The sequence below is a fragment of the Nipponia nippon genome, unplaced genomic scaffold, assembly GCF_047370975.1.
Source record: "Nipponia nippon isolate SJK-2023a ecotype South Korea unplaced genomic scaffold, ASM4737097v1 scaffold_13, whole genome shotgun sequence".
Classification (NCBI taxonomy): Eukaryota; Metazoa; Chordata; class Aves; order Pelecaniformes; family Threskiornithidae; genus Nipponia; species Nipponia nippon.
In genome coordinates, this window is record NW_028262324.1 from 688,413 (window position 1) to 705,323 (window position 16,911).

At 54.6% G+C, this 16,911-nt stretch overlaps 1 protein-coding gene across 13 annotated transcripts in view; it reads left to right on the forward strand.

Annotated features, from left to right (window-relative positions):
* Positions 1–13,019, forward strand: part of CHD6 (chromodomain helicase DNA binding protein 6) — an 85,808-nt gene extending 72,789 nt beyond the window's left edge. For 9 of the 13 annotated variants that reach the window (XM_087749375.1, XM_087749378.1, XM_087749370.1 and 6 more), the window contains 8 exons: positions 392–1,957; positions 2,559–2,707; positions 2,991–3,197; positions 3,867–4,313; positions 4,998–5,189; positions 6,993–7,112; positions 8,208–8,312; positions 10,303–13,019. In XM_087749375.1, coding sequence (XP_087605501.1) covers positions 392–1,957; positions 2,559–2,707; positions 2,991–3,197; positions 3,867–4,313; positions 4,998–5,189; positions 6,993–7,112; positions 8,208–8,312; positions 10,303–11,193 — 3,677 coding nt within the window. In that variant the 3' untranslated portion in view covers positions 11,194–13,019. The remainder of the gene's footprint in view (positions 1–391; positions 1,958–2,558; positions 2,708–2,990; positions 3,198–3,866; positions 4,314–4,997; positions 5,190–6,992; positions 7,113–8,207; positions 8,313–10,302) is intronic. The other 4 variants (XM_087749377.1, XM_087749382.1, XM_087749372.1 and 1 more) reach the window with 3 other exon arrangements.
* Positions 13,020–16,911: the final 3,892 nt, after the last annotated feature.

Below are 16,911 nucleotides of genomic sequence, written 5' to 3' on the forward strand. Positions count from 1 at the left end.
GAGTTGAGGGGCTCCGTTCCCTGAGGACCCGCTGAAGGGTGACCAGAGGCTCAGACCCCAGGGAGCTGCTCCGCTGGCAGGTCCAGGCAGCTCCAGCACTGCTGGCGCTGATGGAGCAGAGCTCAGACAAGACTCTGATATCTCTGCAGCTGAGTGCCGCTCTTGGTCCAGCTGCTCAAGTTGAGGGAGTTTACTCCCATGTGTCCATTTGGTGGCAAATGCATGGAAGGTGGTGAGACCAGGAAAAGACGCCTCAACAGTGGCTACAAGCACTCGCCCCACCTCACCTGCAGTCTGAGCAAGAGTTAAAACTCACCTTGCTCATTGCTGCCTCTGAGTAACTCTCGTCAATCTGTATAACGGGGCCTTGGCTTTTCTATCTCTGCCGTAGGCCCTCCAGACCCCGACATCTACGTGGAGCCCATCACGGAGGAACGCGCTGCCAGAACCCTCTACCGTATCGAGCTTCTGCGAAAGGTGCGCGAGCAGGTGCTCAAGTGTCCGCAGCTCCACGAGCGGCTCAAGCTGTGCCGGCCGAGCCTCTACCTGCCGGTGTGGTGGGAGTGTGGCAAACACGATCGGGACCTGCTGATCGGCACCGCCAAGCATGGCCTGAATCGCACTGACTACTACATCATGAATGACCCCCAGCTGTCTTTTTTAGATGCATACAGGAACTATGCCCAGCATAAAAGAACAGGGCTCCCAGGCCCAGAAACCCTGTGCTGCCTTTACCAGACTAACTCCAAACTCTACAGTTCCCCTCTGTACAGCCAGGTGGACCGGACTTGCGAATCCCTGGAGAATGAAGCCGAGAGTCAGATCAAGCTAGACACCGTAGGCAACACTATGTCCCAGGCCGGGGGCAGTCCGCCGGATGCAAACTGTGAAACATTCATGTCTAAAGTCCGGGACATCATTTCCAGTAACTATGATGAGAGCTCTCTGCCGGACTCGTTGGTGTGCATGATGTACGATGAGAAGGCCTGTAACAGCGAGCAAAGCTCCCTTGCCCGAGACAGCCCAAGTTGCACGGATGTTGGAAGCAGCATTGCTAAACTCTCTGAGGGCAAGCTAGAAGGGGACGAGGATCCGTCCAGCTGTGATGCAGATGCCATGAGAGAGACTCCCTTCCTAGAGGGTTTGCAGGTGGGCTGTGACCGAATGGACAGTCAGAACGAGGAAGCTGAGCCTTCACCTTCTACCCCTGAGAGCGACCCTTCGCGGAGCGTCCCAGCAGAGCTCTGCGAAGCCTTGCAGCAGAAGGGAGACCTCACCAGCTCTGCACCAGTGCTGCCTGAGCACGGTGCCATGGAAGGGGTCTTAAGTGTGGGGCTCTACAGTCCCAGTCTTCATAACTACGAAATAAAGGTTCCTCCTGAGCAGAGGTTCATCAATCTGCTGCAGGAGAAAGGAGTGGAGGCAAAGTCAGGGCCAAGTCAGAGCCACAGCGAGGAAGATGAGGAGGAAGAAGAGGACGATGATAACTCTGAGGCAGCAGCAGATGTTGTGGAAGGCTTGAGTGGTCCCAGGACCAGGGCTGGTTGTGACCCTGAGGCTAATGAACTGGGGGGCGAGGAGCAGAGCTCTGGCCTCCCCACGCCCGAGGACACTTGCCCAGAAGACGTGAATGGCGAGAGAGAGTCCCTGGGGCTGGGGACACCCGAAGGGCTGGGGCAGCCCAGACCAGAGGGCAGGGAGGACCGTGGCCTGGATGAGGAGAGCACCCCGCAGCACTCACCGGGCCAGGCTCGGAGCCAGGCTTTCAGCCTGGCTGCCCCTCTGCTGGGAGCCCCGGGGGCAGAGCCCCCCTGTGCCGGGGGGGAGGCCTGGGGCCGAGGGGCTGAGGGGCAGGCAGGCTGCAGAGAGGCCCTACACCCCAAGCCCCAGGGGGTGAAGCAAGAAGAGTGTGAGAACAGAGATGAGGGGGAGAAAGCCAGCAGCGGCCAGAGTCAAGGTACGGCCCTGAGAGCTCCCTCTGGTTTACAGTCACCTCCGGCTGGCGTGGGAGGGACCTGCTGTCCTCCCTGCAGAGCCAAAGCCTTGGGGCTGCTCAGCCCCCAGAGCGGCCTCCCCTCTGCAGGAGTTGGGGTCTCTCTAGCTGATGGGATTGGGGAACAATGGTTGGTGGCTGCGTTTGCCAGCAGGGCTGGCCAGAAACCCCACCCTGACCCCCAGCAGCCCGTCTGCCATGGGCATCCCATGGAATGCAGGACGTCCTTCCCTTCCTGGCACAGGGCACTGCCTGGTGAGCAGCTCCTTCTGGAAAGGCATGTGCCCTCCTCCTCACCCGCCTGGGGCATGGGGATGGTCAGGCATGGGAGCCACTGCAATACAAGCCCCCCCAGACTCAGCCCAGGGGCGTGCTGGCCCTTCCTGAGCAGCGTGGGCCACCTGCCATGACCCAGAGCTGCTGCGTTTCTCGGTGGCTGGTTGGGGAATGGGACCCTCGTGGAGCCAGCTGGGCGCAGGGGTGGGAAGGTGTGAGGAGTTGCTCCTGCCTCGAGAGGGCGAGAGGGGCAGGGCGGTGATGGGCTGCTTCTCTGTCGCTTTCTCAGATGGTCCAGAGAAGTACTTGGAGGAAGAGAGCAAGAGTTCTGCTTCTGTCCTGCCCGGGGAGATCGATGACCTTCAGGATGCCCGGGCACCGACCATAGCCCAGCTGCTGCAGGAGAAGACGCTTTACTCCTTCTCTGAGTGGCCTAAGGTGAGTTTAAAATTAACACTGTATTGCAAGTGTTACTGCATAGTCCTGACCAGCGGTGGCTCACACAGCCCCAGCTCTGCCTCTGGGTCCTCCACACACGGCTCCCCATGGATGTGCTAACTGGGCTGCTCTTCCCAAGCACCCGTGCCATGGACACGCCTGCCCCAAAGCAGCTCCCCACCAAGCTGAGGTCACCAGGGCTGGGTTTGTCTTTAATCCTGAGATGTCATACACAAGTCAATCATTCGAGTCCCAGCCTGCCACTGTCCAATTCTGTTTGCAGGACCGTGTGATCATCAATCGCATTGACAACATCTGCCATGCCATCCTGAAGGGCAAGTGGCCTTCCTCCAGCCAGCAGTTTGAGACACAAAGCCTGCTGACAGCTCCAGCAGTAGTCAGCAATGCCGGCAGCAGGAACAGCTTTGCCGAGTCAGAAGCCCCTGATCCCAGCTTCAATAACGGGGTGTTAATCTCACAGGTACAAAAGGTGAGGGGGGCCCTCGGGCAGGGACAGGCTTGGGACTCTGGGGTGAAGCACTGCCCAGAAGTGCTCAGGAGTTTCCCAAGCAGGGCCTGGGTTTTCACTGCCTCTTGGTGGCACTTGTGGTGTGTGACACACAGAGAAGCCACTTGGTCCCCTCCACTGAGGGCTCCTGGTGAGCTCCCTGTGCTCTCAGCCCCCCAACAGCCCTGCTCCCCTCCGGGGAAGGTGGCTGTTCTGCGGCAACTCTGCGGCTCCTGCAACTGCAGAGGTGCTTCCAGAGTCAGCGCTGGAGCACCCGGCGTGGTCAGGGGGAAAAGGGGACACTGCCCTGGTGTCCCAAAGGAAAGGGTGCTGGAGAGGGCACTGTCCCGTCCATCACCAACTCTCTCATCTCCTCTTGCTGTTGGACGCAGCGCAGAGACAGAAGCTGCTGGCCTGGGACTCCAGACCAGTTATAGCACCTTGGGATATCAGAGTGTGTGTGAGGGTGCTCCTGCACCATCCCCACACAGGGAAAGAGAGGTATGATGTGCCCAGGGAAAGGGCACCCTTCAGGGCTCCTGCGGAGAGGCAGAAGAGCCTGACCATTAGCTCAGTGTTAGTTTGAAGAGCTGTGGTCCCTGGGCAGTGTGTGAGCAGCCGTAACCCTCTCCGTGGCTTTGATACACACAGGAAGGTTTCCTGACCCCTGCCTTTGCAAAGGACGAGCGGAAGCACAGGAGGCCCTATGAATTTGAGATGGAGAGAGATGCCAAACAGAGGAGCTTGGAGCAGCTAGCAGCAACCCATGTCCATCCACCCATTGTGCTGAACGGCTGGCGCGACGCAGCGGTGGACTTGTCCAGAGCCTCTGATGGGTCCCCGGGGAACTCCTCTCCTTTCCCTCTGAATGCAAGCATGCCCAAACTGGGGACCGTGAACACCCTCCAGGGCTCCCTGGGCATGGACTTGTCTGGCATCCTCCAGGCAGGGTTAATCCATCCTGTCACGGGACAAATTGTAAACGGCAGCCTCCGAAGAGACGATGCTGCCATGAGGAGGAGACGGGGCAGGAGAAAAAATGTAGAAGGGATGGACCTCATCTTCTTGAAGGAGAGGCCTCTTCCAACCAGGCTGCAGGTGGGTTGATGCTCCCCCCTTTCACGTGGGCCCAATGGAGTCAGCACAGTTTGTCTCATGGTCCAGCTCTCCCCTACAAGCTCTGCTGCCCAGGACAATGAGGGACATCCTCCAGGACAGCTTGGCTTGTGCTGGAGCAGGCAGGAGCAGATGCTACTCCAGGGCAGAAGGGAAGTTTTCCCTCTTGCCTGCAGCACTCTGCCTGGAGTGTTTGAGTCCTGCTAAGCGTTATCAAAAGCAGCTGTCCCACCTCAAGGGGTGTCTAGGGTTAGAGAACATGAGGAAGGGTCCTTGACTGCATTGGAGCTGTGGCCAAGAGCCTGCTGCACCCTTTCTCCTACCCTGGGATCCACTCAAAGAAGACTGGGGCTGTGGGAGCAAGACCTGTCCCTCTAGACCACTTTTAGGAGTGATCTGGGGGGGAAGTTGGTCCTCCTGGTGCTGAGGGTGTTTCCAGGTGAGTTCAGAAGCATCTCCCAGCTCTCTCTGCCGTCCATGCCACCAGTTCTGGGGACTAAGTGTAATGTGGTGGTGGGTGGTGATTTAAGGAAGAGGCATTGGGAATATGTGGATTAATCTCTGTGATGGGAGCAGATGACCTGCTTTGGGAGCTCTGCTTATCTGGGTGCACATGCATCACCGCGTGCTGCTGATGGGCTCTCCCTGCTCCTCCCTCCACGTCAGGATGTTCAGGATGACCAGCCGCAGCCCCCCCAGAACAGTCCCCTCCCCGATGGGCCGGTTGGTGCTACCTCAACTCCACAGCCAGTCCCAGCTGCAGGCAGCCAAGCAGAGAAGGCTGTCCCGAATAAGAGTCTCCTCGACTGGCTCCGTCAGCAGTCCGACTACACACTCGATGTTCCCGGCTTTGGCACAGTAAGGGTGGCCTTCGGTGGTGCGCGTGTGTGCGTCTGCCTTGTGTGTTGCCCTTTGCGTTAGGTTTTCTGCGGTTGCTCTTGAGTTTAGGGCTTCCACGAAGTGTCTCAAAATGCAGCCTTTTTCCCTGTACCGTGGCTTGTGGTGCTCATCAGGGCTGCTTGGGAGGTTCATCACACATGTGGGAGGCGGGCACGGTTCCCTGTACAGCAGTGAAAGGCACTTGCTGAGTTGCATCCTCCTGCCCCAGGGTCCATTCTCCAGCTCCAGTGCATCCGTCTGCCCAGTGCACAATTAGTCCAATGTCTTCCAGAAGTGCCAGGGATGGGGAGAGAAATGGGAAAAGGGATTTGGGGTGCTCAAGGTCTGTCTGTGTTGCTCCCTTTCACCTGGGGTCATTTTAGGCAGTGCTGTTGTATTAAATAAGGTTCCCAGCCAAGAGGAAACCTCCTCACTTTAAAAACTGGACCGAAGCAGCTGTGTTGCAGGCTGCAAGGGCTGTGGTTGCGTGGCTGCAGGCGCCGTCAGAAAGCAGAGTGGCAGAGAGTGGGGTGCAAAGTCTATCTCGTTCTTCTTGCTGTCTCATAAGCATCCACCTCTTGGTTTCACAGGTTGGTTTGCTCCAGGTTTCAGCTTATTTAGCCTATTAGACCATGTGGTAGGCAGAGCGCAGGCTGTAAAACAGAGTGGGAAGAAATGTGGTGGTAATAATACATAAAAGACTCTGCATCTTGGATTGTGTGCCTGAGGCAGGGATTCCCTGGAGCTTGGAGTACAGGCAAGCTGTTAGTGTGTTGGAGCTCGTTAGAGATGAGAGATGAGGAGCCCAGTGTTTGCTCGGGCAGGATGGCCCTTGCTTTTCAAAGTCCGGAGACGCATGCAGCTCTGTGCCCAAGGCCAGACTCCCAGCAGCACTGCTAGAAGCAGTCAGATGGTGGAGCAGGCATGGAGGTGCCTTCCCACTCCTTTCCGTCGCCCTTGCCTTCTGTGGGGGCTTACTGGCGCTTGCCCAGTCTCGCCATGCTGCTGGTGAACCTCTTGCTCCCAGCAAGCCCCAGTGCCCTGGGCCAGCACTGCAGGATCTGCCCTGTCAGGGCAGGGGTCCTCTCTCCCAGTAGGATGGATTGAAAGCTGCTTTGGGGTACTGCAGCAGCTCAGCTTGATGGACAGACCAAGCTCAGGGTCTTTTCTTTGACTCAGGAATCTGCCCGCAGTAGCTCATTACAATGCTACATCCCTGCAGGCGCACTGACGCCAGCGCTCGGCGCGCGCGGTGAGCACACAGCAGCTCAGCTGTAACTCTGTGGGTTGCGGTCCTGAAGGGCTCTGATCCCAAAGAAACACGGTGCAGCAGCTCTGCGGTGGGAACAGCTGGAGCAGGAGTGAAACGAAGCAGAGATGAGCTGGCGAGAAGCGGGTAGCTGTATCAGGCTGATACAAGATGGCACACACAGACCTGCTCTCTTTCTTTCCTAGTTGTAGTTAGCGCCCCATTTACAGATGCACGTATACGAATTGGCAGCAGGTTACAGTTTTAGGATTGGAGGAGAATTACAAAGGGCTGGAGCAGTCTAAGTGGGGTACACTGAAAACCCCTTTATACCTGGAAAAATCAATTGTGCTCATTTGAGAGCTGGCCCTGTGGCAGAGACCAGCTTGTGCCGCTCGCGCTGCTCCCGCCCAAGTCTGCCGGGACCCTCTGTCCCTCGGGAGCTCATCTGTGCCGCTCTCCTGCAAGGCTTGTAGCCATCCAGGCTGATTAAGCCGTCTAGTCTCATTAACGCTGTCTCGTTTGCACTCCAGAATTTTTCAGACAAGCCCAAGCAGAGGAGGCAACGCTGCAAGGACCCCAGCAAATTGGACGTTAACTCACTCACGGGAGAGGAGCGGGTGCCTGTGGTACATAAGGGTACCGGACGGCGGGTAAGCGAAGGCCTGTTCTGTGCTCTGCCCTTGGTGTCTTGAAACGCTTAGCAGACCCCGAGCTCAGCTGGGGGGCGATTTAATCCAGAGAAGCCTATGGATGGGGCAAAAGTCTGGAACACGTCACTGATCTACACTATCCTGTGACACGTGTGTGCCCGAGGGGACACAGACCTGCGAAATAAGTGACTTTCTGTGTGAAGTAAGGAGAGTGCTCACCCTTGCCAGGGTACACAGACCCCACGGTGGCAAAGGGATTCAGCCTTTGGCTTTAAAGCCGCCATCAGCACAGCCCTGGCTGGTGGCTAACGGTTGGACTTGATGATCTTAAAGGTCTTTTCCAATCTAAATGATTCTATGACTCTGTGATTCCCGTTCCAGATTTGATTGTTCCCCTTGAATTCGCTGCAATATGCCACAAATTGTAATACTGCCATGCAAATACCTTTGTTTTTTGCCTCCTTACGAGGAGCATACCAGTACCCATCCAAGTGCTGGGCATGCGGGAAGTGGAGGGTTTGAAGGGCTTTTTCTTGCTTACTGAGCAAGGAGCATGGATTTACTTGTCTGCAGTTTAATCTCCAGTGCACTGATGCTCACCTCTCTGAATGAGAAGGGACATTCAGGAATACTTTCCAGCTAAATTCCATTCTTAAACACACCCAGGACTGCACTAGGTCAGAAGGTGATGTGACATTAATCACGTCTAAAACAAAAACTAAAGAGTGAGGTGGAAAGAGGCTGTTTCAGCCACATCTGTTTCCCCCTGTTACACCCACGATGACCGTTGGAGACCTGGGTGAATTGGGGGGTTTGTCCGGTTCCAAGCATGGCTTTTATAGAAGCTCTGTCCCCATCGCTTGCTCGTGGGGAGGGCGACGGGACGGGCCACAGAGGCTGAACTTGCCTTTTCTCCCTGTCTGGAGGCAGCAGGCGCATACCGAGTCCTGCAAAGGTGTGTAGCAAGGGAAGAGTCTCTGCCCCAGCCAAATTGCAGCCCAAAGCAAGGAGCTAGGGGAAGTGTAATCGTATTTCTTGTCTTATTTTACATAACTCTTTCTGCAATAGAGGTCATCCTTCTGCTGTGTTTTATAGTTAGGGGGAGCCACGGCACCAGCATTGAAGGAATTGCCAAGGTGGCTTGATGCAAACTTGGAGTATGCTGTTGCAGCTGACTGGGCTGACATTGTTAAGCTTTCAGTAAGTTAGAGCTTTTGGAGAAATCTGTATCATGTCATCTTTTCTTTCCCCTCCCCATCCCCACAACCTTTCTCCAGTGAGGATCCGGGAGCTGCGAGGCAGGACCTCAGCTGCGCAGGCGGGAGGGGATGGCCGCAGGGCCGGCAGCACCGGGAGCGCTCGCGTGGCAGAGAGGGAGGTTGGGCGCGTGCCACAGCTCAGCGGCGCGGCCCGGGGAAGGAGAGAAGGGGCTCAGTGCCCTGGGAACGGGGCTCAGCAGCCCAGGGTGACTGTCCGGAAAGCCTCGCGATGCTTAGAAATAGCAGGGGCAAGAGAAACACCCTAGAAGCAGTAATCCACTTCAGGTGCTGGATGGCAGGGAGCAGACAAAACACATTCTCGCGGGTCAAATTTTCAAAAATACCCTCAGCCGAGGCTTTTCATCAGCTCCTGCAAAGTCTGCCTGTGCAGCCCTGGGCCCGCTGAAGGGCCCGCAGATCACCAGGCCTGAAGGCTCAGACACCGGCAGGGAGAGGGGCAGGACGGAGCCTCGCCTCGCCGCATTCATTCACCTTGGTCCTCACGCCAGCCCCTGCCCGGCGCGTGGCAGAGCCTGCGGAGGAGGAGCGCTCTCCCTACAGCCCCTCTCGCCTGCTCCCTGTTTTTGTGGCTGCGGTGGTTTGTGTGACTCCCTTGCAGGGGGCTGGAGGGGGAATCAATTGGCTTGGAGGTTTGTACTGCTCTCAAATTTGCTTTTAATGAGCGCTGGAGATTTGGCATGGTCCGTCCCACTCCCCAGGAAACAGGTCCGCATCCGGGCTGGCGTCAGCGCCCCGTCTGGACGGCCAGCACCCCTGTGAGCTGGCAGCTTTTCCTTACCTTCGTTTGCAGGGGACGGTCTCTTTGCCAGTGGGAATAGCTGTGTGCCTGGCCACGGCCCCGGGCACCCGCTCACACGCGCTGGTTCAGCGGCTGCATGCCCGTTAGCATTCGCACCCCCGAGCCCCATCAGCACTTTGCTTTTGGCGAGTGTGCATCCGTCCTGGCACGTGCATGCGGAGGGACGTCCGGCTGCTCCGGGCACGTGGGCAGGTGGGAGCGTGGGGTCGGCTGCCCCGCGGAGCCCAGCCGCGGTCAGGGTCCCATGCAGGTTTTGCTGTGTGCCAGTGGGAGCAGAGCAGAAGATTCTCCCTCTTTGGGCAGTAGCTGTGCTGTGCAGACTGCCGGGGTCATTCGATTCACGTTTCTGCACGGCAGTTGTCAATGGGAAATACTTTTCCTACCTAAATCAGTTATTGGAAACGGTTCAAAGAGCGGCAATATTGAAACTCAAGGGAGCCACAGAGGGAAATGTTTAAATGTCTGTGATGCGGCTGCTGAAAAACGGAGTTTTAAACTGCGCTGTGGATCCCCCCCGCACTGCTCTGTGTAACCGGACAGTCTGGCCCAGCTGTGGCTGCTGGGTTTTGGTCCTGTATCTGAGTGCTCAGAAGAACCTTCCTGGCGTCTCGGCGAAGCTCTACGGGAGCTCCTCAGACAGCATGTCCACTCTCAGTGTGTCATCCCATGCAGCTTTGCTGTCCTGCAGAGCATTGAAAATTTGGCCCTTCACATGTAAAAGACAGGGTTTTTCACCTGTTGCTGAAGCCACGATTAAAGCTGGGAAGGGAGCTAAGTTGGCGTCTGACACAGAGCTGCCCCGGTGCTTCTCGTGTTGGGAACAGCCGATGCTGAGGGCTGGGGTGAAGATGCGGGGTGAAAACGTGCTTCCTCCTGTCCTCCCTGTGCACTCTGGCGCTGCAGTACCATGCCAGGGCAGAGCGAGGGTGTTTCGCATTTGGCAGCATCCCTTGGGGAAAAGTTGTGCGTACCTCTCAAATTCCATATCATGTAGGCAAATATTTCTGTGCTGACACCATCTGGGACATAGAGGCGAGCACAGAAAAGCCAGATTTCCTTTGATGCAGTAATAACTGTCAGGTGTTTTCTGTTGTGTGTGTTTCGTTTTCAGGGCTACTTGCCGGAAAGCAAATTCAATCGCATCCTAACCGAGCCTGTGCTCCGAGACACGGGTCCCCGCCGGAGGGGGAGAAGGCCCCGAAGCGAGCTCATTAAAGGGCCCGGCGTTGTAGCAGATTCTTCTTCTGGAATGGGACCATTGTTCATGAACGGACTGATTGCTGGGATGGATCTAGTAGGACTTCAGAACATGAGAAACATGCAAGGGATCCCTCTGACCGGGCTGGTCGGGTTTCCTGCTGGCTTTGCAGCAGTGCCTGCCGGCGAGGACGTGAAAAGCACCCTGAGTATGTTGCCCATGATGCTGCCGGGCATGACTACCGTACCACAGATGTTTGGCGTTGGAGGACTTCTCAACCCCCCCATGACAACTACTTGTACTGCGACTGCCGCGGCTTCGTTAACAAGCACAACGAAAAGTGGTACAGCCAACGCAGAGAAAGCTACTGAGGATAAACAGAGTAGCCAGGACGTGAAAAAAGAAACTCTCTCGGAAGACAAGCCTGGTCCTAGTTCGTTTTCTAATCAGACAGAATCCGCAATAACTACCAGTAGTCCTGTAGCTTTTAACCCGTTTCTTATCCCAGGGATGTCTCCTGGACTGATCTATCCCTCAATGTTTCTTTCCCCTGGCATCGGCATGGCGCTGCCCGGCATACAGCAAACCAGGCACTCGGAGGCAGCGAACCTGGAAAGCCAGAAGCGGAAGAGAAAGAAAGCAAAAGGGGAATCGGCAAACCCAGAGCCAGAAACTGTCTCGCTGCCGGAAAAAGAAGCTGCAAACAGTCAAAACTGTACAGAGCAAACACCGCCTTTGTCGGCAGAGAAAGAGCAGGACGGACCAGCAGAGGAGGAGCGCGAAGCGGCTCGCGATACCAATTAGAACTCTTGTTTCATTGAAAAAAAAAACACAAAAAGATTGTGGCTTGTGAGTTTCTTATCCCATAAACTCTTTGTTACTTACCCTCCCGCCCCGCTCCGCCTTCATAAACCTGTGTTTCCATGAGTAATATTACCTACCTAATTCCCTGTCAGAAAAAACTCTGGTGACATACTACATGTTAATAGTTGCAGGGTCTTGCCACTTTATTAGATAAACAGTGTTGTCTAGGTAGTATGGGAGGCACCGAATTCTCGTTCTGTTTTTCCAGTCGTTCATCCCAGCCGACGATAGCAAATCCAGTACTCGGTCACCCCCCCAGATTGCTCGCTCCTTTGAGAAGAAAAAGCAGCAAAAACACAAGAGCAAAAGAAAAGTCTTGACCTCTTGGTCTACACGCAGACAAGGGTATTTCTGTCTACAGCGACACTGAGCGAAAAAGCCTGTATTTGGGGGTAAAAAGCACAGCTATAGTAAGTGCTAATGTGTATTTTTGATTTAAAGTATTTCCCTATTTTATCATGGTTACTAGAATAGTAGTATAGACAGAAGTATATAACTAATGATTGAAAATGCATATATTCATTTCTTTGAAAGGAAAAAGCATAACTGGTAGTGATACAATTTCTTTATCACCCCCACCTCAAAGGTTTGGAGACAAACTGCAGCGAGTGAAAATATGACATAGACATTCTTTTGTATTTTTTAAAACCAAAGTTTGGTTTTACGTTAAGTGGAGTTTAGTTGCCTTTCCTCGATAGTTACAAGAACTTTCAGCTTGAGCTGGAAAGGTTTTGCACATCTTGCATGACTTTTTTGGGATTACTGTACCTGTAGCTACCAGTTTCTTCACCACTCTGCTAGTCTTCAGTTCTTCTCTATGGCGTTAGTTCTCATCTATGGCATTAGAAGTGCTGTAAAGGTATTTTTTTCCAGCCGCGAACAGGCCACACTGATTTTAATGCTCTTATACGAACACTGAGGCTTTTTGGGTTTTTATGTTTTCCACTCCTTCCCCCAGAAGCAACGTCCTTTCGGCAAACAAGGAAAAGGCGGTAGGCCAGCTCTCCTGTTTGGGGAGTCCTCTGAGAAGGACCGCTGAGACTTTCAGAGCTTGAGTTTCTTCTTTCCTAGCATTAGACTGTGAAGAGATGACCTTGGCTTCTTCTTTCCATTCCGTTTGCTGTTGAACAGTATTTCCGAGTCCCACCCCCATTGGCAAATGATTTCCACGTCTGCATTTCGAGTGGCCAGGTTTTAATGCCGTCAGCCCCCCGCAGCCCTGGGTACTGAGACACCTCCACAGGCGACTCCTCTTCCTTCTCCTTCCCCGCGCTCCTCCTTTAATTTTTCTTTCACTTGGGCTTGTTCTTATTTGCAGCTCATGGTTTGAGACTTGAAATAAACCCACGGTGGTGCAGCAGCGAGATAAAAGGCAGGCTGGTGAGGGAGTTGGGAGCGTGCTAGTCATCGGTTTCACATTTGGTTGTCACAATTTACTGTATTTTTTACTTATTTTCTGTTACAGTTTTGCTAATTTATCAGATGGTCCAAATGTTTTGACATAACTATTTCAGTTTGCATTATTTATTTATGATGCTTTTTGTCATTGTCTTTTATACATTTGGGATTATAAATTATGTACATGTTAAAATTAGCATCTCAAAGAAGTCTGTTACCCATGGTCTAAAAAGCATTTGGTTTATATTTTCACAGAATTTATTCCCAGTTTACTGGATTGGATGATTTTTTTTTAAGTATGTAACCAATCATAATGCAAACCCCCCACCCCCCACCCCCAATAATTAAATGTGTTCTATTTAATAACATCCTTGTAGCATAGATACTGTATCACTATCGACAGATTTCTTAGAAATGCTGCTATCTCTATTTAACTAACATTTTGTTCAGTTTTGCCTCCAGTGGAAGCAGAAAGGGTTTTTTCAGCTGTTAAATCCAAAATCAATATAATTTATTTATGTAAAAAAAAAAATCACGATTGATATATTTTTGAACCTTTTAAGTACTAACTTTCTTTTTATTCAGTAGAAGAACATGTACTTGCCCTAAATCCTTAAAATACAAATGCTATAAAACTTCATATATCTTCAAAGCCTTACTGTGAATGGATGCAGAAATCTCTTCAGAGTCCGTTTCTCGTTACGGGATGGTTTTTCCAGGGTTACACGTGTAAGGAACAGGGTTTAAAGTGAAATTTATTTAATTAGCCAGCATGCTCTATACCTTGTTCTTCCTTATCAGACATGTATGCTGCGTCTCTGGGTGTTTAGGCTTCTCTCTGACTGCTTCTTTGTGACCCTTTTGCAACCCGGTATACTCTGTGGATTATTTAGACTGTAAGGCGTAAGTGGCTTCTTCTTATTTTCCATCGTATCCAAAACAAATGCCAATTCTTCACGGTTTTCATGGCTACTCACACAAACATACATTCTTCACCGAATGTGCTAACAAAATAAACTGTCTGTGGTCTTGAACATGGATAAAAAGAAAAAGATTTAAAAGTCAGATTTTTATTTTTTTAATTTAGTGACTAGATGATGCTTATCTTTCAGACTTGGCAGAGCCTTGCTACAGATGTATATAATTTTTTTCAGCAAATATATGTGAATGTTTAATTCACCTGACTCAGTGATAAACGTTACTTGCCTTTTTCTCGGCACGAGTCCGTTGAGAAGCTGTCGAACCTAGCGGACCTCTCCCCTCTCCGGGGCCGCCCTTCGTGCCCCGGAGGCGTGCGTTGCTCTGGGGAAGGGCCGCTCGCGGCTTTTCCTGCGGCAGAGGGAGGTCAGCGGGCCAACCCCGCTGCGGCCAGCGACCCAACCCTGCTGCGGCCAGCGGCCCTCCCACCCGGCGCCGTCTGGGTTAACGCGCCGTGGCCCCGCGCAGGTTAACTTGCCCCCGCGCAGGTTAACTTGCCCCCGCACAGGTTAACTTGCCGTCCCGCCTGGCTTGCGAGATGGCTGGAGCAGCCCGAGCTCGGCGGCCGGTTTAAGCAGGCGACGGGGCACGGGGGCTCTGTGCCGAGCCGCCTGGCCCCGAGGACGGGTGGAAGCCCCAAGGCCGCTCGAGAGACCCCCGCCCCAGCCAGGGCCCTTTGCGCTTACGCGGCACCTCCCAGCAGGAGAGGGGTTCGGTTCCTCTTACCGAGATCCTGAGCGCCTCCATCTAAGCCTTGTAAACTGCTGCTGGGTGCCAAATAAATGCTTGTCATACATCTCAACGTAAGGGTCTCATGCTTTAGAAAAGTAGGCATTTAAAAGGCGCGTAGATGTGGCACGTAGGGACGTGGTTTAGCGGTGGACTTGGCAGTGCTAGGTTTGCGGTTGGACTCGATGATCTTCAAGGTCTTTTCCAACCTAAATGATTCTGCGATTCTGTATTAATTTAGTTTTTCAGATGAATAAACAGGTGCACAGGAAAAGCAAAATAATTTCTTTAAGGTCCAGGAAAAAGGCACAGAGTAAACCAAGAGTTTTTGCTTGCTCCCCTGCCCTCGCAGAAACGTCTTGTCCTGGCATTTTGTTGCTGCCTTTATCTGGGGGGAGAAACAGGAAAGCACCGGGCAGAAGAGGCATCAGATGCCGCTTGGACAGGGGCGGAGGAGGTGAAACGACGGTGTGAACTCCCAATTTCCAGTTCCCGAGCCTCCCTTTAAATTCTGGCTCTGCACACTGCAGCCTTCCACCCCGGCATCACTAATGCAGAATATTTGCTCGAAGGATCTGCAGAAACCAGGCAGCCCCTCGGTGCAGGGAGGAGCATTCATGCTGGCATTCACGCTGGGACGTCGGTGGAGGCCGCGGTGGGCTCGGTCTCGTCCGACGAGGTGTTGCTCACCCCTGGTAAGAAGGGAGTGGATGTGGTTGTGGAGGACGGGGCAGGCCCCTTCTCTTTGGGTTTTGTTTTGCAGGATACAGGTGCCCTTTCCCGGAGCGTGAGGGAGTAAAGCACCCTGCAGCTGCTCGTCTCTGCACCCCTGTCCCTGCCTGATTTTTGTCTCATAGGACACAGAATAGGAAAGTATCATCGCACATTTAGACAGGATCTGCCATTCTCTGTATGGTCGCAAAAAGGTTGTTCGCAGTTTCCATCAGCACTGAGCTGCGGCTGCGTTACCGCCCTAAGAGCAGGCGTTGCAGCTCTGGTGCATTGACAAAGTTACAAGCAAGGATTTGGGGTCTGACATCTCGGCTGGCAGTGAGCAGAGGGCAATTCCTCTACTGGCATTTGGTTTGCATCAAATAAAACTTGAGCTTTTTGGTGCCTTTCTATTTTCCACCTCTTCAGGAGCCACGTCAGCTCCAGGGCTGTGGAGCACGGGCTGAGTCACAGGAGACCACTCATTCTCAGCACTTTTTACAACTTTCCAGCAATATCGAGCACTTTACTGTTCGTGGTCCCCGAGTGCTGCGCACCACGCGTGCCAGCGCACAGCAGCCCGCGGCCGGCCGGGATGGCAGGGTGCTCGGCCACAGGCGCCGGGCAGCGCTGCCAGGCAAGGAGCTGGCCCAGCGGCCGGCAGAGCAGCAGCTCTGGAAAATCGGCAGTAAGGGAAACCCAGCTTCTCTCCCTGCCCCTTCCCAGCCATCCGCATGACGTGCCCTTCACAGCTTGCGCAGCCGGCCTGGGAGCATCATCCTCAGCCTCCTGCTGTGGCTTTTGGGGCGTTGGCGGTTTCACGGTGCAGCCGGGATGGCGGGAGGCCGTCGGCGCGGTGCCGAGGCAGCACTAATTCCTGGAGAACCCAGATTTCACCTCAAAAGGCATAAATCAACGCGAGATTGCCAGCCCAGCGGAAAACCAGTCCCACTCCCCTGTCTCGCCTCCTTTGCCCTCCTGAGGGGTTTTAACTAGGGGAATGGCTCCGCGGCTCCGCTCGCTGGCTCCCGCTGCCCCGGGGGCCGGACGGGGCTGTGAGGTTGCTGGTTTGGCCTGGAATCCAGTCCCAGCCTCGCTGAAGGCATCGCGTCGTGCGAGAGCAGCACCAGCGCTCGGGGGGTCAAGGCCTCGCGGTGGCCGTGGCAGCTGCCCCGCAGCGTCTGCACGCCTCTCCCGCCGCCTGCCGCGCGCTCGGCTGTTGGATTGTTGCCGCAGAAGGAGGCATTGTACAGGAATAGCCTGTACCACTTAGAAAGACAAAACACATTTTTACAGGAAAACCCCACGGTGACCGACCTTTCCCCCCCCCCTCCCCCCCCAGAAAAAGGGCAGCGATTTCTAACAGAGGAACAGATGCGCAAAAAGCAGAGCTCGGGTCCCCCCCGGGAGGGCACACCTTTGCTCCCGAAGGAGTACATGCGACTGCAGGACTCTGCGTAGCCGGGCACCAGCGATCAAATGCATTGCCGGGCTTTTCGGGGCCGCCAGGTTTCCTTCCCTTACAGCAAAGCGTTTTAGGAACGCGTCAGGCGCTGGACTCAGCCTGGATTTCAGGGGCAGTAACGGCGCCGAGCCGATGCTGGGGGAGGGACCGGCTCCGCCGCCCGTGGCTCCTTCGCAGAAGAACGTTTGAACAGAAACCGCACCCAGCGCGTGCGGGACGGGGGCGCGGGCGGGGCGGGGGCCGCTGCGGGCGGCGGACGCGGGGCCCCGTTCCCGCGGCTGCCGGTGGCCCCGCCGCCGAGCGTCGCGCTGCGCCGGGCGCCCATGAGCGGGCGGGGGCTTCGTGCCCCGTCTGGAGGCCGCGCTGGCCCCGCGCTG